The 24651-nt window shown below is 33.5% G+C and overlaps 2 protein-coding genes and 1 non-coding gene across 3 annotated transcripts; 1 reads left to right on the forward strand and 2 right to left on the reverse strand.

Annotated features, from left to right (window-relative positions):
• Positions 1-1769: 1769 nt before the first annotated feature.
• On the reverse strand, positions 1770-1876 carry LOC119370390 (small nucleolar RNA R71). Its single transcript, XR_005177933.1, has one exon. It is a non-coding gene; the product is annotated as a small nucleolar RNA R71 (small nucleolar RNA).
• An 8196-nt stretch (positions 1877-10072) lies between these two features.
• Positions 10073-10513, forward strand: LOC149496296 (uncharacterized). Its single transcript, XM_089721319.1, has one exon. It carries the CDS (start codon positions 10073-10075, stop codon positions 10511-10513), a length of 441 nt encoding a protein of 146 aa, XP_089577445.1.
• Positions 10514-16419: 5906 nt separating this feature from the next.
• LOC105634559 (Heavy metal transport/detoxification superfamily protein) lies at positions 16420-18101 on the reverse strand. Its single transcript, XM_012217425.4, has 2 exons — positions 17818-18101; positions 16420-16801 (listed from the first exon to the last, which is right to left on the reverse strand). The coding sequence occupies exons 1-2, from the start codon at positions 17942-17944 to the stop codon at positions 16545-16547; spliced, it is 384 nt and encodes a 127-aa protein (XP_012072815.1). The 5' UTR covers positions 17945-18101; the 3' UTR covers positions 16420-16544.
• Positions 18102-24651: the final 6550 nt, after the last annotated feature.

A 24651-nucleotide genomic window follows, 5' to 3' on the forward strand; every position in this document is an offset into this window, starting at 1 on the left:
TATCTTGTTCTTATATCAAGTTAATTGTGCAACAGGTCTTTGCCACTGCTCAAAAGGAGTGCGTGGATTCTTTCTTTTCACAGGTTTGAGTCTTGTGCCCCCCAGTCTTTTTAAGTTTGCATTATTGAGTTGCAAAAGCTCATGCATTGCCAGTTTCTCAATATCTCATTAAACATATTTTGAATATAATGCTCAATCATGTAGCTTTGCTATCTTAATGCAAATTTCTACAATATTCCATAATGCTGAGTGACACTGTAGTTCTCTTCCTTCTGCACTTTTCTAGCCTGTAAGACAGAAAAAGATTACTGCTATCTTTATTATTTATCGTTTCCACTTTGCTGCAGAATTCTTTTATAAGCTATGACACTCTGAACAAACTTGGAATTTCCCAGCCTGTCCAGTTCTTGCAGGTATTTTATTGAGTTCATGTTGATTTTTTTTTTTTTTTTTGAAATTTGGATTAATTTTTCCTGCTCCTAGGATCATAGAATTGGTTTTAAGCATTTATTGACTACTTGAGAATGCTTCTGTCTAATCAAAACTGTGATCCTGCACTCCAATTTAGTTTAGGTATCCTGAAGGTATACCTTTAGTTACTGCATTTGCTCACCCTTCCTTGACTGAGATGTTAGATGCTGTTGTTGAGGATGCTATTGAGCGTGGTAGCTGATAAGAGAAATAATGAAATGATCAATTTTTTATTCATTTGTTTGTGCTTTTTGTTATCTTGCAAAATAACATCATAATTGCTTGTATGCCTTATTTTTAATTTGATAAATTTTATTCAATGTTGATAAAATTGTTTAGTGATTTTTTTGAACAAATGTACAGTGTCTGAATTCTGAAGACAAAGAATTATACCTTTATTTATGGTTAATACCAGGAGTTATACTGGTGTTTATATGTATAGTTTCGTATAAATGGGCCATTTGAAGTTTTACACTGAAGTTTTGTAACGTTCTTTATCACACTGAAGTTTTATAAGTGTAGCTTCCTATGGACCGTATTTGAGGGTTGAAAAGAAAATTTCATTTTCTTTATTTCTCTGAAGAAGTTAACCACTTATAGTTGTTTGGTAACTTAGATTTTAGTTATTTTTCTTAACTCTTTTATTTGTTGAGATACTTACTGTGGAGTATTTTTGCCAATCACTACTAGTCTGGTACATTCTATATGCTAAAGCATGTATGCTGACTTTTGCCTTTTTGCAGTCTTTCCTAAATTTGCAGCTGTACATTCTATATTTATTTTTTTTTAATTTTTTTAATTTTGCGACCGATGAGCGACCAAAAATAAAAATTTTAAATTTACAATTTTCGACCGAATTGTGACAGAATTTTCTGTGACTAATTTGCGACCGATTTATCGGTCGGTAATTTGCGACTGACGAAAAAATCGGTTGCAAAATATTTTGCGACGAGCATATTTGCGATCGAAAAATATTGGTCGCTAATTGAATTTACCGACCTATTTTTTGGCATTTTACGACCGATTGGTCGGTCGCAAAATGCCGTTTTCTTTGTAGTGATTGTGGAGGTTTACCTAGTAAAGATCCTAATGCCCATATCACAAATTTCTTAGAGATTTGCAACACTTTCAAACAAAATGTAGTTTCTGAGGATGCCATAAAATTAAGACTCTTTCCTTCCACTCTTAGGGACAAAGCACGAGCCTGGTTACAATTATGCCCTGTTGAAAGTTTTACAACATGGGAGGAATTAGCTCAAAAATTTTTGGCAAAATTCTTTTCATCTTGAAAAACCACAAAACTGCGCAATGAGAAAATGACTTTTGTCCACCATGATCAAGAGAGTTTGTACGAAGCTTGAGAAAGATTTAAAGACTTATTAAGAAAGTGCCCACATCACAGTTTGTAACGCCCCATTTTTTCTGTGTCTGAAATAGTAAGTTACCGGTCTGTGAATACTCAGTTACTTCTAATTCATAATTTTAGTTTTATGATTTATATGTTAGACGGTGTCTCCGGCACCGAATGTGGCATCCGCCGTCGGGTCTCTCGGGACTGGGTGGCGGGTGTTACATTTAGTGGTATCAGAGCATAGGTTTAGGCAGTTCTCGGACTATCTGTGTATATGTGTAGGAATTTATCTATTTTGAGGTGAGAGTATGAGTAATTTAAGTTAAATACATGCCATATTGGTTTGAATTGGAAACAACCAGCCATTGGAGCATGGTGTTGTGGTAAATGGAGTATGTTATTGAGGTTCCGACTGATGATTAATGGTTATATCCTTCTGAACCATTTGAATGAATTATTCTTGGAGGACATTCTTAGAGAATAATGGATAGGGATTCGATGTAGTGGTTATTGGAGATGAGATATTATTGAGGCGTTAAGGATTTGAGCTCTTTTTCTCGAGTTGATATGATTTCTAAGTGGTATAAATATATTTGAGATTTGACTTTTTAACATATGAATTTTGTTTATTTATTTTGAATCCATAAGAAGCATATTGTTTTTATGTTGCTTATGGATAAATGATGTTGCTATGAGGATAAAAAAAATTTTGTTTTATAAATGAAAATGAATTCATTTGTATAGATTCATGAACTGTGAAGTATATTGGTTTACGAATTAAACATGAAAATAAGGATTTTTGTTTAATGGAGAGTTTACGATCCAAGAAAAAGTAAACGACTCCTATAAAGAAATTAAGATAATTATATAATCTTTAACAAATTAGGAATGTAACATCCTCTTGAGTTGAGTCGGGTTGAACCAAACCTGGTTGGGGTAGAATGGATGATAAGTGGACTTATTTGCATGGAAAGTTTAGGACTTGTTTGCCTCCAAACATATAGCTTGGGTAGTAAGTTGTAGCCTTTGTATACTTGAGGTACCAATTAGAGAGTTTACACAGCCAAATCACTTCTTCTAGAGTCTACCCGTTCCTATCATTTTCACTTTCCTATTTTCACGTTTTTCATTTTCTTCTTACGTTTCCCTTCCATTTCCTTGCACTTTTCATGCAAGTTACGCAGTAAGTCCACTCCAAGTAAGTAGAATTCCTTGAAGTTATATGTTATTCACTCTTTAATTGAGTTATATTGGAGATGAGTTATGAGAATTCTTGTGTATAGGAGAAGAAAGTTCAAAAGAGTGTAGAGAAGAGAAGCTAGAACAGAGCTCACGCGTTTTTGGAGTAAAGGTTTGATATCTCTTGATTTTTATTATTGTCTTTGCATGAGAATTTGTGTGGTGTGTTGCTATTGAGACAATATATTGCTTTATGTTGGAGAATGGTAGTGGTGAGAAAACAGGGGAGGTATTGAGTTTATGTTGAAAACAGGGGAGGACTTCATCTTGATTTTGACCCTATTTAATGAGGGAATTAGGAAGTGTCATAGAAGAGTTATTTGTTCCTCTATGTGTTATCTTTACGTGGGCTTTTGAATCACTCAATTTGGAGTTGTATATTGAGAGTTATGGCCAAAAGAATACAGACTGCACAGAATCACGTCGCGCGCTCGCGCATGCTGGAAAGCACGTCGCGCTCGCGACTTCCCATTGCGCGCTCGCGACTTGAGTCAGGTAACTCTCTGACTCTCAATTGGCATATTACGCGATCGCGACTCTCAAGTGCGCGCTCGCGTAGTTGGCATGAAAACTCACTGTCTCTCATTTGGCACACTACGCGCTCGCGACTTTCAAGTACGCGATCGCGACTTGTGCCTGATAACACACTGTCTCTTATTTTCTGCATCTCGCGCTCGCGACTTCCACAGGCACGCTCGCGACTTATGCTGTGACACTCTTTTGCCTTTCATTTGCTATGTAATTACATTCCTTGGCTCAACATGCATGCATCCAATCATTTTACAACAAAAATACAACATTAGAACATGTATCAAAACAACATCCAAGCATGCAAATGATGTGAAATCACATGAACATTATAATTTATGAAGTGATGAACTATTACTATGATGTTGTGTTATACATTTGACATACCAACATTATGCTCCATTGAGGTTAGGTAGAAACCATGTCGATAAGGCCATGTCGCGACATAGGATAGCAGATCTGCGCCTCATACAGTTTGTTACTCCGGCTACAGGCCGTTGAGTGGATATGATTATATGGGCCATAGCACCCAAGTATACAGTATTCATCCAGTTTATACAGTTTTTCTTATCACCTCGGTTTCACTATAACCTTATGGAGCCATACAGATATCTGGATATAATATTGCATATATCATACAGTAAAATAAACAGTAAGAAAGATCATTAAGGTAAAATGAAAGCCGCATGTTATGTGTGATTATATGTGCTTACATAATGCTTTTTGCTTATATGTGTGCTTATTGTTGTTTTATGTTGAGATATCCACTGAGCTTTATTTGCTCAGCGAGTTACCTGTTTAACTCGCAGGTTTTGAGACTAGTCCGTAGAGGGTCCGTTTACAACTGCTGCCGTTCATCTATAGAAGACTCGGTCTTCAGGGTAGAAACTCATTTTGTTATTCTTTTATGGCATGTACAGGGCACACAGTTGGGCCCAATCCATTTTGTAACTAGTATCATGTCTTGTAAATATTCAGTACATTATTACTATAAGCAATCTCAGCATGATATTAGATTCATTATACATTATGATTTCAGCATGTCAGTTCATTCAGTCAACCAGTTTGTAGCGTCTCGGCTTGGTTTATTCGGGTTTACGGGTGGACCGAGAAGGGATGTTATAAGGAATCATTGATTATTCAGATTTGATGGACATAAAAGTATACAAGATAAGAAGTTCTATATTTGGGATTTCATGATTATGTTAAAAAAAAAAAAAAAATTGTGATTCGTATTGATCTCACTATGCGTATATGCGAATAAATTCTAAGCCAAAATGATTAAGAGTTTATAAAGATAGAAAAGATTGGTTAATAGTTAATAGGAGTATTTACAAGTCATGGAAGATTTATGGATTTATGTGAGATATCTATGATTAAAAAAAAAGTGCGAATTGCTATGAGTTAGTAAATTCTATTTGGATCGTTATGGATAAATGGTTAAGTTGGAATAGTCCATATGGCACATTGCATGAGTTGCATAACCTTATGATTGTGTATAAATACTTTTACGTATTGAGATTTGGAACTTTGGTATTATTTTTCTCTTGAGTGGACCTTGCAAGTATGCATGTATGACTCTATGTATGTATGCATGACAGTGTTTGAGATTAAGTATCACGATGGAATTAAGTTATTAACACTGTTATAAGAATAAGATATATGATCTCAGGAGAATACTGTTATGAGAATAAGCTATATGATCTTTATGAGAATTGACTTGATGCAAATCTTCGAATATGATATTTAAATGAAATGCCTTGATATGTATCTGATATGATGATATGTTTGGTATGGGAGTTATATAGGTCATTGGATTGAGTGCTATATAGAATAAGAGATGTTTATGGATTTTTCTTGTAAGGGAATTAAAGAGGATATTAAGGATCTAATCGGTGTTATGCAAAATAAGTTTATGTATTTTAAATATGGAATGGTTAAATTTGCTATTATGGATGTTCAGTTGGAAGAATCATGTATAGAATATACAGATAGTAAGCACTAGTTGATTAAGGAAGAATAAACTAAATCGGAAAAATATTATGAGATTCGTAATTGCTAAATTCAAGTGAATTTCGAGGACGAAATTCTTTAAGGGGGGTAGAACTGTAACGCCCCATTTTTTCTGTGTCTGAAATAGTAAGTTACCGGTCTGTGAATACTCAGTTACTTCTAATTCATAATTTTAGTTTTATGATTTATATGTTAGACAGTGTCTCCGGCACCGAATGTGGCATCCGCCGTCGGGTCTCTCGGGACTGGGTGGCGGGTGTTACATTTAGTACGGCGGATGCCACATTCGGTGCCGGAGACACCGTCTAACATATAAATCATAAAACTAAAATTATGAATTAGAAGTAACTGAGTATTCACAGACCGGTAACTTACTATTTCAGACACAGAAAAAATGGGGCGTTACACAGTTTGCCTAAATGGTTACAGGTACAAACTTTTTATAATGATTGCCTCCTAACATTAAGATTACTCTAGACGCTGCTGCAGATGGATCTTTTGAAAGAAAAGAAATTGATGAGGCATATGACTTGATAGAAGAGATGGCAAGCAATAGCCATTATCAAAGTAACTCCGAAAGGAAGAAGACTGCAAGAGTTTATGAGATTGATGCCATTACAGCACTCAATGCCAAAGTGGACAATATGGTAAGGAAGTTGGACTTATTGACTGCTAACTCGATAAATTCTATTATGCAAGCTTGTGACAGGTGTAATGGACAACATGGGATTGGAGAATGCATGTTAGATTCTTCAAATCCACAAACTTTGGAATAGGTTAATTATGTGATGAACCAAGGAAGGAAGAATTACCCGTACTCTAACTCTTATGATAACAGGTTGAGGAATCACCCTAATCTTTCGTATGGGAATCCAAACAACGCCTTGAACGCACCACCAGGTTTTCTACCTTAAGAGAAAAAGTCTCATGATGATCTCCTCACTGCCCTCTCTAAATCGCATATGGACTTCATGAACGAAACGCGAGAAAACAACAAAATCCAACAAGTTGCGATAAGGAACTTGGAGATTCAACTAGGACGGTTTACAAACATGATGGCCTCCCGACGCAAGGTACATTACCTAGTAATACTGAAAAAAATCCTAAAGAACAGGTACAAGCCATCACCTTGAGGAGTGGCAAACAGTTGGAGGAACCAACCAGGGCAGAGAAGGAGAAGGAAGAGCAGAAAAAGATACCTATCATTGACCTAGAAGAGAAAGAGGAAGTAAAACCTTATGTTCCACCTATCCCTTTCCCACAAAGGTTAAAGAAAACACAAGATGATAAGAGTTTCCTCAAGTTTCTTGATGTCTTCAAAAAGCTTCAAATCAACATACCTTTAGCTGAAGCCCTTGCTCAAATGCCCAGCTATGCAAAATTCCTAAAAGAGATCCTGAGCAAGAAAAGGAAGATTGATGATCAAGGAATTGTAATGTTGACAGAGGAGTGTAGTGCAATTATTCAAAATAAATTACCTCCAAAATTAAAAGATCCAGGAAGTTTTTCTATCCCTTGTAATATTGGAAATCTTTATTTTGAAAAAGAATTAGCAGATTTAGGTGCTAGCATTAATCTTATGTCTTATGAGGTTTTTAAGATGCTAGGGATAGGACAGCTAAAACCAACAAGGATGTCTCTACAGTTGGCAGATCGATCAATCAAATATCCAAGAGGAATTGTAGAAGATGTGCTCGTCAAGGTAGTTAAATTCATCTTTCTTGTTGATTTTGTTATTCTTGACATTGATGAAGATAGAGAAGGATCCTTAATCCTTGGAAAACCATTTATTGCAACTGCAAGAGCATTGATTGATGTGTATGAAGAAAAATTAACCTTGAGGGTAGGTCAAGAGGAAGTTGTTTTTGATGTTCTTAAATCTTGTAAACTTCCCATGGATTATAATGACTGTTTTAGGATTGATGTTGTTGATGAATGTGTTGAGGACACTTTGTATATTAAAGATAAAAATAACATTAATAATCCAAGCATCATAGATGAGAAAGAAAGTGAATCACCAAAGCAAGAACTAAAAGAACTTCCATCTCATTTAAAACATGCATTCTTAGGTGAGAATAATTCCTTCCCTGTTATTATTTCTTCTCACTCAACACTTGATCAAGAGGAAAGGTTGTTGCAGGTTATATGAAAACATAAGAAAGCCCTAGGATGGTCTATTTCTGATTTGCAGGGAATAAGTCTAAGTGTGTGCATGCACAAGATCTTAATGGAAGAAGACTACAAACCTTCAATTGAGCATCAAAGAAGATTGAACCTGAACATGAAAGAGGTAGTCAAAGCAGAGATCATAAAACTTTTGGATGCTAGCATTATCTATCCAATTTCCGATAGCAGTTGGATAAGTCCTGTCCAAGTTGTCCCGAAGAAAGGAGGTATGACAGTTATTTCTAACAAAAATAATGAGTTAATTCCTACTAGAACTGTCACAGGTTGATGTGTGTGTATTGATTATAGGAAATTGAACAAATCAACACGCAAGGATCAATTCCCTTTACCTTTTATTGATCAAATGCTTGAAAGACTTGTAGGTTATCCCTATTATTGCTTTTTAGATGGTTATTCAGGGTATTTCCAAATACCTATTGCTCTCGAGAATCAATAGAAAACTACTTTCACTTGCCCTTACAGTACTTTTGCTTATAGGAGAATGCCTTTTGGGTTGTGCAATGCTCCTGCAGCTTTTCAAAGACGCATGATGTCTATATTTTCTGATATGGTTGAGAAGTTCATTGAAATATTTATGGATGACTTTTCTGTGTTTGGTTCTTCTTTTGATTCTTGTCTTTATAACCTCTCTTTAGTAATGCTGCGATGCGAGGACACTAACCTTGTTTTGAATTGGAAAAAATGTCATTTTATGGTTAGTGAAGGTATTATTTTAGGGCATAAAATCTCACAAAAAGGGAGTGAAGTAGATAAAGCCAAGATAGAGGTAATTAAAAAACTACCTTCTCCAAATTCAGTAAAAGGAATAAGAAGCTTTCTTGGCCATGCAGGATTTTATAGGAGATTTATCAAGGATTTCTCCAAAATCACAAAACCTCTTTGTAATTTATTAGTTAAAGATGTTCCTCTTGATTCTGACAAAGAGTGTTTGAGTGCTTTTAACAGGTTGAAGAAAGAGTTGACTTCAGCACATATCATTGCTACACCAGATTGGAGTCTTCCCTTTGAACTTATGTGTGATGCTAGTGATCATGCTATTGGAGCTGTTCTTGGGCAAAGAAAGGAAAAGAAATTGCATGCCATTTATTATGCTAGTCGCACATTGAATGATGCACAATTGAATTATACCACCATTGAAAAAGAGCTTCTAGCTATTGTTTTTGCTTTTGATAAATTTAGGGCTTATTTAATTGGAGCTAAAACAATAGTGTACACTGATCACTCTGCTATTAAGTATTTATTGGAAAAGAAAGATGTAAAACCTAGATTAATTCATTGGGTTCTTCTCTTACAGGAATTCGATTTAGAAATTCGCAATAAAAAAGGAACTGAAAACCTTGCAGCAGATCATTTATCTAGGCTTGAGTTGGGGAAATAAGAGCAAGCAGAATTGCAAATCAATCAAGAATTTCCCCATGAACATCTTCTTCTTCTAGCTAAAGCACAAGCTCCATGGTATGCTGATATAGTTAATTACCTTGCTTGCAAGATTACTCCTCCCAATCTTTCTTATCAACGAAAGAAAAAATTTCTTCATGATCTTAAATATTACTATTGGAAGGAGCCCTTTTTGTTCAAGTATTGTAATGACCAGCTTTTTCGATGATGTATACCGGAAGAGAAAATGGAAAGTGCCCTTCAATTCTGTCATTCAATGGAATGTGGAGGACACTTTGGAGCAAGCAAGACGGCATCACGAATCCTAGAAAGCGATTTGTATTGGCCTAACTTATTTAAGGATGCTTTTAACTTTGTGCGTCTTTGTGATCATGGTCAAAGGTTAGGTAATATCTCTAACGCCATGAGATGCCATTAAACAATATCCTTGAAGTGGAGATATTTGATGTTTGGGGCTTAGATTTCATGGGGCCATTCCCATCCTCTTATTCCAACTAATACATTTTAGTAGCGGTGGATTATGTCTCGAAATGGGTGGAAGTTGTTGCCCTCCCTAATAATGATGCTAAGAGTGTGATGAACTTCATCAAGAAATATATTTTCACACGTCACGGTGCTCTAAGAGCAATAATCACAGATGGAGCTAAGCACTTTTGCAACAAGTATTTAGATTCCCTTCTTTCAAAATATGGTGTTGCTCATCGTGTAGGTACCCCATATCACCCTCAAACAAGTGGACAAGTGGAAGTTACTAATAAGGAAATCAAAAAGATACTGGAGACCACGGTTGGCCAATCAAGGAACGACTGGTCTAAGAAGCTCGATGACGCTCTTTGGGCCTATAGAACTACATTTAAAACACCAATTGGTATGTCTCCATATCGAATGGTTTACGGTAAGGCTGATCACCTCCCTATTGAGTTAGAGCACAAGGCATATTGGGCAATCCAATTTCTTAACTTTAATGCTAAGGAATTTGGTCAAAAGAGGTTGCTTCAATTGAGTATGATGGATGAAATGCGACTCCATGCTTATAAGAATGCCAAAATCTATAAAGATCGCACAAAACAATGGCATGATAAGCACATTATCCTAAGGAATCTAAAGGTAGGTCAACAGGTATTGCTCTATCACTCAAGACTTCGTCTTTTTCCAGGTAAATTGCGCTCTAGATGGTCTAGCCCATTCACGATCAAAGAAATTTTTCCACATAGGGCAGTTAAAATAGTAGATGTTGACCAGAGTTTCAAAGTCAATGCTCAACGCCTAAAGGTTTACCAAAGTGGAGACTTTTATCAAGTCCAAAACACCATAAGTCTTGCTTAGCTTAAATCGGGTTAATGTGTCGAGCTTAACGACGTTAAACAATAGCGCTTATGGGAGACAACCCATATTATTGTCCTTAACCTTCTTATTTTAGTTTATTTTTGTTAAAATATTCACAAAATTTTCACCATGTTTTTTCTTCTATTTTTAGCCAAGCTCTTTCAGGTAAAAGTTGAGGTATAGGCTCTAGCATGCCCTGGCCTTGCTTTTCAGCACGTCTGTGCTAGGTAAGATAAAGTTTGCTCTCACAGGTCAAAGGCTAGCACGCCCCACCCATGCTAATCCGCATGCCCGTTCCCGTCACCGCCTCAAAGACCCAGCATCGAGCACGCCTTGACCGTGTCGTAAGGCACGCCCGTGCCACATTCTAAATCTACCCTTTAAAATGTGACTTTTCGGTTACCACGCACCTTCCTCTATTTAAAGTGCATGCCCTAGCCACATCCTTTCTCCTTAAGCATGCCCTAGCCTTCTCCTTCTTCTCCATCTTTTTCTCCCCTTTTCTCTCAAACCAAAAGTTTGGCAACTAAATTTTCTCTCTTTTCTCCTTCTCTCACCATGCCACCAAGGTATAAATGGAGCAGACCTGCATCTTCAATGGCCGCGAGAAATCGACCAATCGCCCGTCCTTCGACCGCCTCTCCTCCACCCATTCCTCCTCCTACAGGTCCGGCTCCTCCTCCGTTAGAGATCGACTCACCAGAACAGCAAGAAAGGTACAATAAACTCTCTCTTCGCCCTATTTTGCCAAATCTTTTTATTGATGAATCTACTTTAGCACAAGTGGGGCTTAGAGATGTTGTTTTAGAACCATTTAAGCCTATTGGGTGGGAACAATTTATTGCAATGAAAAACCTTGTTTATGCACCTCTAACTTTAGAGTTTTTGAGTTCATATTCTTCCCTTATTCGTCTGTTGCCTGTTAATTTCCCTAGCAAAATTAGATTCAGACTTTATGGGAGAAATTTTGAACTTTCAGTTAATGAGGTTAGTCACATATTTGGGTTTCCCACTGAAAATGCTTTAAATTAAACACCTACGGATTTCCTAGATCACAGTACATGGACCACTCTGACTGGCGAAGTTAACTATAATACTAGGTTTTCAAAAGCGTTAAAATTACGAAACCCAGCTTTGAGGTATATTCATAAATTCTTAGCCAACACTATTTTTGGGCGAAGCGAGAGTGACGGGGTATTGAATCTTAATGAACTATATTTTATATGGGCGATTGATCAGGGGATTTTATTGAATGTTGGCTATTGGCTATGCCTACGATGGGCTAGAGTCGCTCGGGTAGATAAACGAGCCATTATGATGGGGTGTTTTGTGACCCGAATTGCATATTATTTGAGAATTTGGAACCCTGCTAGGCCAGTATATGATAGTGTGGAAGGAGGCAAGGGCAATAGGCTAGACTTAGATGTCATGGTGCATATGAAGTTGGTGAAAAAGGTAGGAGATTCGTACCGTATTGTGGGTACTCGAGAAGAGAGTTCTGATGATGAAGAGGCTAAGGACGCTAATGACACTAATATAGAGGAGGGTAATCCGACTCCTTTCCCCGGTTTTGGTACTTCTTCTGGTGCAGGTACCTTTAGAGCTGGTCCTTCTTTCAGGAAGCATCTAACTTGTCCAACGATGAAGTTCTTGCACGTATGATGTCCCGAATGGACATGTTTGATACTCGCCTTAATGGAATGGAGTCCATGATTGCTGACCGTTTCCAGTCAATAGAGATTATCCATGGGAGCCTCAACTCTTGTATCTACACCATGCAAGGCCAATATTAAGGAATTGCTAGTCAACTCCAAACCGTGATTCAAATGTTACAGCCGCATCCACCTCCACACCTGAATATTGAATTGTTTATGGTTTTTTTTTCGGTTGCTTTCTATTTTAATCTTTGTTCCTCTTTATGTGTATTAAGTATATTAGATATTATATATTCTCATTTTAGTGTTTTTCTGTTTTATAGCTTTGTTAATTTCCAACACCCGGCTCCTTCCGTATCTTTTCCTTCAAACTTATTGTATTTTTTAATACAATGATGGTAATGGTTCCTACACATTCGTATTCTTTTACATTATTGATAATATGATAAGTTTGGGAAATTGCTTTAAAGCTCATTAAGGACAATGTCCTAGATTAAGTTGGGGGAAGGGAAATTTTAGTTAAAATTTTTATTTTTTCTGTTTCATTAGTCTAACATGGTTGGAATAATAATGAGTAAGTTGAAAATTTATCATAATTCATTAACTTGCAATGAATTTAGTTGTTCTTCGAAGTTAATTATTTTTAGCTTAAATTTTAACTTTTGACTTAACATAATTCCTTGGTTTAACTATTTGTTTCTAAGATTGTAAACACTAAATCTTTTGTGAATTCTATGATATATAGATGTGTTTTATTCAAAATTTATTTAACATTGACATTCCTAGAACAAATTAGAATTTTCTTTAAGATAAAATTTTAAATGCTTACATTTAGAAAGAGATAATTTAGGCATTCTTTGTTAAACCCCTTATTCAGCCTAGGCCACCTAAAGTATGACCTTTCCAACCAATTCGAAGCCTATAAACCATAAAATTTTCTTGTTCACCCTTATTAAACCTATCCATTAAACCAAATTCAATTCTTACCCTGAGTGCAATAATGTATAATTGAAGGATTTGATTTTTATTAAAACATAGCAACAAAAGAGAGAAAATTCCATTAATACTAGTAAGTGAAGCAAGTAGAAAAAAAAAACTCAAAGAGAAACACCACATAAAAAAAGCAAACAATTAAGAATTCAAGTTTGGGGAATTAAAGCAAGAAAGAAATTATCAAAAAGTGTTATGAAGAGACCTTGCCAAAAGTATCTCTAATTTTTAGCTAGTGAAGAACTTCAAGTTAATCTCCCTTTACAAATAAAAATTTTGTTTTCAATACAAATGAAAATCTTGATATTATGCATTCTTTGCACTTTTGTCTACAATGTTATCCTTTTCTTTATTAGCTAAGGTTATATCCCTAAAACCCCATTACAACCTAAATAAAGACCTTTTGATTTTTTTTTAAATTGTATACATTTCAATTGTAGAGAAGGGATGACTAATTTTGCCTATGGGAATGTTGAACTTATATTGTTAAACATCTTATTTAAAGGTTAAATATTTTTTGTAGAAATTCATATTCTATTTGTCATAGATTGAATAAATTATTGGTGTTGAAAATCTTATTAACTTATGATTAAATAAAGGAATGTGTTTTATTGAAAATTGAATTTTTGCTAGAATATAATTAGCATAGCGAACATTTGAATTATTCTCATTAATGATTTTTTATACTCTTGAAATTGTGAATAATTATCCCCAACCATATTAAGGTAGCTTTGTTAGTCTGTTTAGCTTGTATTTTTTCTTTAGTTTTTAGTTTTGTTGCTTGAGGACAAACAATGGTTTAAGTTTGGAAAATTTTGATAGTTTTAATATAGTTCATATTAGGATTTTTTTTTAGCATTTTTATTACTTATTCAGTTTTTATTTCCAGTTTTATTTATGTTTTTGTGCAGAGCTTTCTTGAATCATAATCCACTTGATCTTAAGTAAATTTGTAGGGTTTTGGCACAGAAAAGAGCAAAATAAAGCAAAACACTCAGACTCTAGCATGCCCTGCCCATGCACATCAGCACGCCTGTCCTGGACTCAAGAAAAATCAAGAGGAGACTCAGACTGTAGCACGCCCAGATCGTGCTATTTGGCACGCCCATGCCTAAAGAGGGCACGCCCATGATGCATTTCATCCTGGAGACTCAGAGCTAGCACACCCTAGCCGTGCTATGGGGCACGCCTGTGCCATAGATTCTTCTCTAGACGTGCCGCTGAGCATGGCCCATGTTGAACCATCCTTAGAACTCAGGCTCTAGCACACCCAACCCGTGCCGCATAGCACGCCCGTGCTACGAATTAGTGATGTCTTAAGTCGAGAACGCCAACCAGGCTCTATCACTTACATGGGCCCACCTCAGATACTTTCCTAACCTACAAATCAAGATCTAATCCTATTTAGGTAGATGGAAGAGTCCTAATTGAGAAGAAATCCAAAGCCTAAACAGTTTCCTACTTCCAAAAATATTTCTTACTTAATAAGGACTCTATTTCCTAAACGGAATCAGATTTTCTCCCAGGAAAATCTATATAAAGAGAGGAGCCATTCATTGTAGGGAGATTTGCAGTTTGATAGTTTTTGTTCTATTGTTTCTCTCTCTTTCCAAGACTTCAAACATTCAAGATTTGTGCAAGGATTCAAGGATGCCGTCTAGAATTAATTATTGACTAGTTTTTATCTCTAAACTCTTAATCTTGTTTTACTTTTCATTATTCACATTGAGTATGGAATTTTTATCAAGTATTATTGAGTTTTATTTAATTACTATATCGAACTAAACTCTCATACTAGGGATTTGATATAGCTTAATTTCTTTTCCAATTTATAATATTAGATTTGTTTTTCTTTGTTCAAAGTATAATTTGTTATTAAACTTAATGCTTCCAGGCAAAGTTTCTCCCCTGGATTGATTTATTTCATTAATCACTATCGGGATAAGGGTTTTTGATATGAAAAAGGTAATAAATTACATGAGAATAATAATTTGATGGGGAAACTATATGGTTCGGCTCATGGGAGTTTTCATACGTTAATGACCTTAGATTATAAATTCACAAAACAAACAATTAAACTTAATGATTTAATTTATGTTTGATTGTGCTATTAGAAGATAGGTAATTAGACCGGGTTAAAATGGCTAACAATACATCGGGAGAGCTTGTTAGTGAATTTAGGGTTGTTTTCCCTACTTGATTAATAAACTAATAAAATAAATTGGATAAAATTAAGTGAAGTCAAAATCCCTAGTAGCTTTTAATCCTTGATTCTTTTAATCAAAAATGGCCTTGCTTCATTTCTTCTTACTCTCTTTTATTTACTGAAGTTAGTTTTTAAATATAATTCCTCTTATTGCTGTTTAAATAATAGTAGGTTAACATAATTTTGGTACTTGGTATACAATCCATGTGTAAACGATATTCTTCTCATTCTATATTACTTGTTGCGATTTCGTATACTTGCGAAAATCACTATCATAATTTATTAGAGCTCCACAGTTGTTTTTTACTTGGGTTGTAACATTTAAATGATTGGATACTGGAATGTTTAATTTTATTTGTAAACTATTTATGTAGTTAATCGCATTGAACCCAATGGATCCATGAGATATGTTGTTGAATATTCAAAATTACCTAGCAACCATATTACTTGAGATTACTTGAGATTATTAATAATAAGCCTAACATCGTGGTTGTGAACAATGTAGTTGATCCATTTCAATTTAAGGCTTACTACGGCCTAAGATCGTGGTTGTGAACAGTGTAGTTGATCCATTTCATATAAATATAAAAATACATGTATTGAAAAACACTAGATTTTGAAATAAAAGCTAAATATAAAAATAATATAGTTTTATTATGTAACTTTTACTAACCTAAAACTAATTTTGAAAAAACTTTAAATATGGACTTCTACAAATTTTTTTTTTTTTTATTACTAGAAGATGTAATCCCCTCGGGCCACAAAATGTAAAGGTTTTTTTGTCCTCCAGCAAAGTGGGATTATCGCAAATTGATCTTGTATTTTTACTTTATAGAAATCGTATTTTATGAACATTATGAATAACATTTAATTTGGCCTCTAAACTTGTCGGCGTATACAATTTATCTAAATTGAGCTTTTGAATCATTTTTTATGGTACATTCGCTTAGAAGTTAAATATGAAACGTCTTTTCAACTAGCCAATACCTTTTCTAGAATAATAACAATAATAATAACTAGTAACTTGATTTTTGACAAACAAGTTTGGAGAAAAATTGAGCATTATTCCTAAAAATTATATTAAAAAGTTATATTCGATTAATTAACATTAATTTTTTTTACAGAAACTAATATTAGCAATAACATTGGAATTGAATTAATTAATTCATTTGGAGAAGTATTAGAAGGAAAGTGATCTAGTGAAGACCTTTCTCCACGCCTTCAAGCTTAGAGATCGAGCCTTCATTAGGGCAAAAGAAGGCTTAGAAGGGGCAGATGGCTGTGATTGTTCCAATAATTGAATATTGTCTTCTTCTGGACTCCAAAAACGAGCTTCTTTTCTCTTGCTTTTCATTGTATATAGCACATCATATTTGTTGCATATTCCCCAAACTGTCACCTTCTGCTGGTAGTAATCTACATTTACAGAATAAATTCCTGCCAAAAAATAATCCACATGTTCAAATTCATTTCTCTCGTTCTCTTTCCATTTTCTTCTCTCTCCAAATTATTGGTAGGTTCAAAATTCATCAACTACATGTTACCCATATTTCTTCAATCAAACAGCAATAAATATTATTCACACAAATAATAATTTTAGATATCAAATACTTACATGTGCAAGCCCACAAAAAAATTGAAATGATGGGTCAATAATTACATGTGCAAGCCCTTATTTCATTTCTCTTTTTTTATTCAATGGACCAACATGTCTTAGTGTATGTTTGGCAAGCCCATGTTTAATTTGTGGGTCCCTTGCTCCCCCGGTCCAAAGTTTACAAGAGATGAGTACAAATACTGGTTTTTTGTCCCTTAAACCCAAAATACTTGTGGAGAAATAGATTTTGTTTTTGGTTAATTTTAACTCCAAATCAGGTTTACTTTACAATCTTATAATTATGAAAATAGCTCTAGTTTGAGTAATTATGATAAATCATCTTTACAAAACATCAAATATTAAATTCAAAAATAAATATTTGATGCTACATTTTATAATTTCAAAATTGAACTTAATATTATTTTTAAAAAATTTATTGCATGCTTGAAATCATCTTATAAAAACCAATAAATTTTTGTGTAATTATATTGGAATTGATTACAAGACTCCAATTCTATCAAGTTTAAAACTCAAATAATCTCTTCAAAAAGAAAAACTAATAGAAAATAATTTTATAAAGGATTAAATATGATTTTTATGATGCATTTTTATATCTAAAGATATAATTAGAATAATCTAATCAATATATAAAAAGGGGAATCCCCAAATTATATGATAAAAATAGAAAGAGAATTTAGAAATTAGTGATGATAATAATTTTTTCACCTGTGTATTTGATAGTTAAAATTTGTATTTGCCAACATTTACAATACATATATACATGGAAATGGAATGAATAAGCAAAGCAAATTTTAAGATTGTAATAAATGAAATCTAGTAATTATTAATATGTTACCTTTGAGATGGGAAAGGGTCTTCTTTACTTTCCTCTCACAGCCATAAGAATAGAGAGGGACCATCATCTCCACATACTGTGCCTCTACATTATTCTTGGAAGCTGGAACAATTTGCATATTTGCCATTTGAAGAGTTGATTCTTTAGATGATAACTAACTACTGTATATATTAATTATTGGTTTCTGTGAAGTTATTTGCAACTTCTGAATACAACTTGCTTGGCTGATCAATTTATATAGGATAGGATATGTTTTTTTTTTTCTTTTTTGAAGCTTTTATATAGAATATATAAATTATATATATACCCATTGGTTAAATGTGTTGGGTTTGATCCTGGATTCCCCTGAAAAAGAAGGTTATCTAGTTTTAGTGAGCCTTTTAGATAGCTTTTTCACTTTTGCTTCTTTTAAGTTCCTTTCCATTTTCTTGAAGTCATTGTTTGTGCTTTACCATTCATGGCGGCTTCTGTTGATTAGTTTGGGAGGTTAATGTTATAAAGATGCTTTTTTTTTTTTTTTCAAGAATAACATTAGAACTTAAGATTTTTCAACTATGATATTATTACAATTTTTTTATCGCAAAATTAATTCATTTTATTGTTTTAAACCTAGAAAAAACTTTGCTTATTCAAAAAATTATACCCAAGCCATAATTAAGGTTTTCACTTACACTCATACTAACCTAGACAAGCTAAGTGAAAAAAACCTAGAGAACCTCAACATTCATAGCTTAGACACTCATTACAAATTACATTTCGTAAATGGTAATAAAACTTAATTTAATGTAAAAAAATATTTTTAAATATTATACTGTAAACATTTTTTATTATGTTCCTTTATATTTCACCAATATTTTTTAAATATTTGAATTAAATCATTCTATATTTAAAAAAATAAAAAATTATTAATATATATAAATGATTTGATACCAAAAGTTGAATTTGTGAAACATAATCTATCAATTGAGGTAAGAGGCTTAAAATTATAAAATTCATGGGTTTTTGGGTAGGGATTGATTAGGGTAGATGAGTTGGATGAGTGTAAAGATGCGTCAGCTGAATGTGTTTATTAAAGAAAATGATAGTGCCTTTTCTTGGTATCTCCTTTTGATGAGATAAGAGTGTCCCACAATGTATTTGGGCAGCATGTGGGTTGTTTACCCTATCGATGAAGCTGCTTTTTGGAAGTTTGGAACTAATTAAGGAAACGAAACTTAATTAATCTTTGTCGTATCATCAAGTAATCAATTCCGCTAATGCTACTCAACGAATCCATCGTCATTTTATGCGTCCTCTTATGTATTGATAATACCGCCATGCACATGCACGCGTTAATTAATCATTTCTTTACTCCATTTAGCTTCTTAATTAACAATGGACACCTTACCTTCTTCCCATAAACACATACTACGTTTCAAAAATGAAATACAATAGAATAATAAGAAATGAAAAAAAAAAATGAAATGTATTGAAATGGAAATGGGAATAAGTATCCATATTCCTATATTTGGTACCTAGCATGAATTAGTAATATCAACGTTTGAGGAAAAAGAATTCTTCGTTTATTCATTGAGGAAATATTACAATTCAATCTATATCCAAACTTGTTTAACCAATAAATACAATAGGTCTAACAAACTAACTACCATTGACAGCTAATCAAAAATGCAATTACACCTAACTAAGAATAATTGGTTTTGGCGCTATTTTCTGTTTCGTTTTCTGATTTTTGTTCACGCGTCAGTTTGCTTGTTTTACAAGTTGACTATGCTAAGATCACCCACAAGCTAGAGAATAGGTGTTTATCATTCTCAGATTAAGAATTAAGGCTTGAAAATTTGGGGCAGGTAGTGTTTTTGCAAAAATATCAATAGTCTGGGCAATAGAGGAGATAGGCAAAAGCTTGATAAGTCCAAAATGAATCTTCTCGGGTACTAAGTGGCAGTCAAATTCAATGTGCTTAGTGCGTTCATGAAAGATTGGGTTAGCAGCTAGCTGTAAAGCAGATTGTTATCACAAAAAAGTAATGACGACTGAGAATGAAGCACATAAAGATCAATAAGCAAATACTTGAGCCATTATATTTCACAAGTTGTAGAGGTCAATGCTCTATATTCTGCCTGTGAAGATGATCAAGAAATAATATTTGGCTTTTGGCTTTCCAACAAATTAAAGAAGAGCCAAGAAAAATGCAAAAACCAGTGATTGACTTTCTTGTAACTCAACACCCTGCCCAATCAGAGTCACTAAATGCTTTGAGCTGAAAATCTAATTGTGCAGGAAAGATAAACTAGCTCTTGGTGCAGCCTTAATGTGCCTTAAAACTTGATTAGTCGATTATAAATGAATTGTGGTTGGTTGGTCTAGAATTTAACTAAGATGTTAGACTACGAAACTTCTGTCTAGTCTAGTTGATGTAAGATAGAGAAGCTTACCAACAAATCTTATGTAAGCAGTAATATTAACAACAGGAATACTTTGAGAAACTTTGGATCTGGAATCCATGGGTGTTGCAACTAGTTTAGATGCTAAGAAACCAACATCTGAAAGTATATCAAGAGCATATTTGCTCTAAGATAATGAAATTCTAGATGATGATCTAGCCACTTCAACCCCAAGAAAAAATTTGAGATGACCTAAATCTTTAATTTTAAACTTAACATCTAAGAATTGCTTCACATAATTAATCTCAAAAATACTTGTGCCGGCCAAAATTATGTCATCAACATATACCCTATTATTTTAGGAGTTCTCTGTGGGTCCCGAATGTGTATGGCACAACCCAAGAGGGGGTGAATTGAGTTTTCTAAAAATATTTTAGAATTTAAAAACAAAATATCAAATTCTAGGTGCAGCGGAAAAATAAAGAACTTATGAGAAAAGTTATGGATTAGAACTTCCTCACAATGTTCTATTCATGAGAAATAGAAAGACTATGCAAAGTGCAGCTATTGATTAGAACTGCTTCACAATGTCTTATTCAATATTAGAACTTTTTTATGACGGAAGGCTATTGTATTTAGAACTTCCTCATAAAGTTTAGAAAATCATATGAAACTGTGTGAGAGACAGTTATTGAAATTAGAACTTCTTCAGAGAGTCTTAACCAGGTTTAGAAAACAGATTAGAAACCCAAGTAGTGAAATATACTGTAAATAGAAGAACTTTTTAGAACTTGGTATATTCACTTATCAGAATTCCAAAGTTCTAATATTCAGAAAAGATAAGACTTAATCCAGTTTTAGAACATCAAACTAATAACCAATTTAGCATTTCTAAAATATAAACAAGAGTGTAAGTAAAGCAATATCAAACGAAACTTCAGATATCAAAAAGATCAACACATTGATTTATAGTGGTTCGATACTAACTCGCCTACATCCACTCCCCAAGACTCATCTTGAGATTCTCAACTATGTTATCTCTTTTCAAGGGTACGAGACAAACCAACAGTACAAGGTAATAGATCAACACCTAGATCTACCCTTTTATCCCACTAGATTTTCTAAAGGTTCTAGTTAACCTCAACCCTTTCTGTTTTTGGCAGAGTACAGAAACTCAATTCAAGACATTAGAATCTCACACAAGGAGAAGGTCGCTTGATAACCTTTTTCACAATAGCTTCTAACCTAAGCTATTACACAAATGTTTATCAAATAAAAATCTGTCTACTAAAGATTACAGAATCTAAATAGACAGAAAGAAATGCACATGTAAGCACAGGAAAAACAGTTTTTCAGATTAGAAAATCGTTTAGAACACAGAACCATTTTTCAAAAGCAGTGATTGTAAAAATTCTTTTCTCTTTTAAAGATAAAATGTGAAGTGTAAAGATGAAAAGAAAAATGGGGGTAGAGAGTAAGTTTTGGGAGATAAAGGATGTGATCAATAGGAGAAAACTCTTAAAACAAAAACTCTTTCTTCCTCCACATTCAAAACGTGAAAGCTCCTATTTATAGAGAGATATGTAGCTCTCGTTTTTGGAAAGAGAATATTTCATTTTGAAATCAGAATATCTTCTTTCCTTATTTAGAAGATACAAAAATCTTAGTTACCAAAAATTTATCTTATCCTTTTGGTAAGAGAATAAAATACGATTTTACTTTCCTTTAAACAAAAAAATTTTCGGTAGCATTTTATTTTGGAAAATATTTTTCGAAAAGATACTACCTACTAAAAACGAAAAGATTTAATCCTTCTTCGTTTTAGGTAAGAGAATAAAAAAAATCCTTTAGATCTTCAAAGGGAATTTCTGAAAAAGAAAGTGTATGATTTATTACTAAAATCATATAGAGATAAAATCTCTTTAGTTTTAGGTAATTAAATCATTTCGATTCTTAAAGCATATTTTCGAAAACAAAATTTTTACGAAAGAAATTATTTTGAAGAATCTAATTTCCGAAAAATATTTTTGATGAGAGAAAAATTAGTTTATGTGCTTATAGATGAATTTTCTCTCTATCCTACAATGTATCCTAAAAACCTAACCACTAGGATCTTCGGATATCTTCACACACAATGTAGGACTTGCCTTGTACGTTTTCTTTCCATAAGAAATTCTGCATAAAATAATATTAGCACAAATAATATAATTTTATTTTATTTGTTTTTAATCATCAAAATCCCGAGATTAAATTTTGACCCTTGAGCCAACATTCTCTACATAAAGAGAGAAAAGTTTGCCTAAGATTAAATATAACCAAGCGAAATAAGAGACTCAGAGAGCTTAGAATACAACTGTCTGCTAGCCTGCTCCAAACCATATAAGAACTTTTAAAGGATACATACTTGATTTGGTTTAGGAGAACTGAAGCCTTTAGGTAATTCCATGTATACTTCCTCATGCAAATCCCTATGAAGGAATGCATTGTATACATCAAGTTGCTGTAAATGCCAACTAGAACTAGCTACAATAGTAAGTAAAAGCCTGACTATAGTCAACTTGGCTTAGTTTGAGAGAATCATTTTAGCTACCAAACGGGCTTTATACCTTTCAATGGTACCATCTGCTTTATATTTTATCTTAAAAGACCCATTTACATCCAATTACACTTTTAACAAGAGGAAGATTAGTAACTTGTCAAGTATTGTTTTGTTTCAAAGCATCAATCTCATTGTACATTGCTTCTTTCCAACAAATATGTTTGATGGCTTGATTATAGGTTTTAGGTTCCGTATGAGTAGTAACTTGAAGAGAAAAAGTTTTATGGCAAGGAGAAAGATGATTATAATCAAGAACAAGAAGATAAGGTGTTGTAATAGCTTGTTTGAATGTGGTTTATGTGAGAAAGAAAGTTATCCCACATGGAAAAATACAAAGTTAAAATTTTATTTATAATATGATATATTGTAATTCAAAGATAGTTTGGAGGGAATCAAAAATTTCATAAAATAATATTAAATGTCAAATGATAGCACTTGGTACTTAGCCACATGCGGCTTTCAAATAATGGATTTATTTTTTATTTTGAATTTTAAATTTTAAAAAAATGAATTTTATATGTGTGAAACGCTGCCAAGAAACAGTTTCAAAATGAATAGAAAATTGTTAGTCATCTATAAAAATACGTTTCCTTTAAACAACAGATATGTTTTTTCATCTTTCTCTCTTATTTTTTCTCATCTAGAAGTTCTTAGGAAAATCTCAGAGAATTGCTATCTGCGATTTTCAGGCTTTGTTGTATCCTGAAGGACTATTGCCATAACCCTGCAGCATTCCTAATAGAGGCAATTAATTCATGAAAGAAAGTGTTTTTCTTTCACACCTCAAAGCCAAATAAAAACTCACTGTCATAACAATTTTCAAAAATTAATTATAGATTCGAAAGTTATTTCTATCATGAATTAAGAGTTCGTTAAACTAGATCACTTTGATGGGACGAATTCTATTCATTGGAAGGGCAAGATGCTCTTTCTGCCTACTGCTCTTTTATATCATACATACAGAATCCTGATCTGCCTGACCTTATTGAACTAACTCCTGAAGATAGTGATCAAATTAAGGTAGAATGTAAGAAGAGGGAGGAAGATGAGTTGTTGTGTAGGGATCATATTCTCAACAATCTATCTGATAGGCTCTATGATTTGTTCAATTATGTTTCATCTCCAAAGGAAATATGGAAGGTGCTGAAGTACAACAAATACAACACAAGAAAAATAAGGTGCAGACAAATTTCTTACTATGAAATATTTTGAATTTTTATGGTTGATAATATATATGTTATGGATCAAGTCCATGAATTGCAAGTCCTTGTATCCAAATTGAAAGATTTAGAAATAGTTGTTCTTGAATCATTGCAAGTAGGAGGAATAATTGCAAAACTTCCTCCTAGTTGGAATGATTATAAGAAGAAACTACTATACACTATAGAAAATTTTTCTCTTGAACAGATTCAAAAACACCTACGAATTGAAGAGGAAACTAAAATTCGTAGGAAAAGTGTTGTCTCTCAATCTACATCAAAAGTGTTATGTGGAGGGAAATCAAAAAAATGAGGACAAGAGAACATATCATGATGCAGCAAGTCCATCAAATTCAAATAGTTCAAATGCAAAAAATCTAAGGGGAAGACCTATTATAATTATTGTAAGAAAGGCACTACAAACGTGAGTGCGAGTTTCTAAAGAAACAAAAGAAAGACAATAATTCTGCCCAAAATTCCAATAAAGTGAATGTGGTTGAGTTAGAAACTAAAGACCTTTTTATAATGGTTTTGATTTACATATTGGAATGGTTACTGAACTTTATATAATTGTTTCTAGAAGCACAAATGATTGGTGGTATGATTGTCCATGTATGCAATAACAAATCATTATTCAATACTTATAAGATGC

Source organism: Jatropha curcas, chromosome 5 (genome assembly GCF_041381405.1).
Source record: "Jatropha curcas cultivar XTBG-Jc1 chromosome 5, XTBG_Jcur_1.0, whole genome shotgun sequence".
Classification (NCBI taxonomy): domain Eukaryota; kingdom Viridiplantae; phylum Streptophyta; class Magnoliopsida; order Malpighiales; family Euphorbiaceae; genus Jatropha; species Jatropha curcas.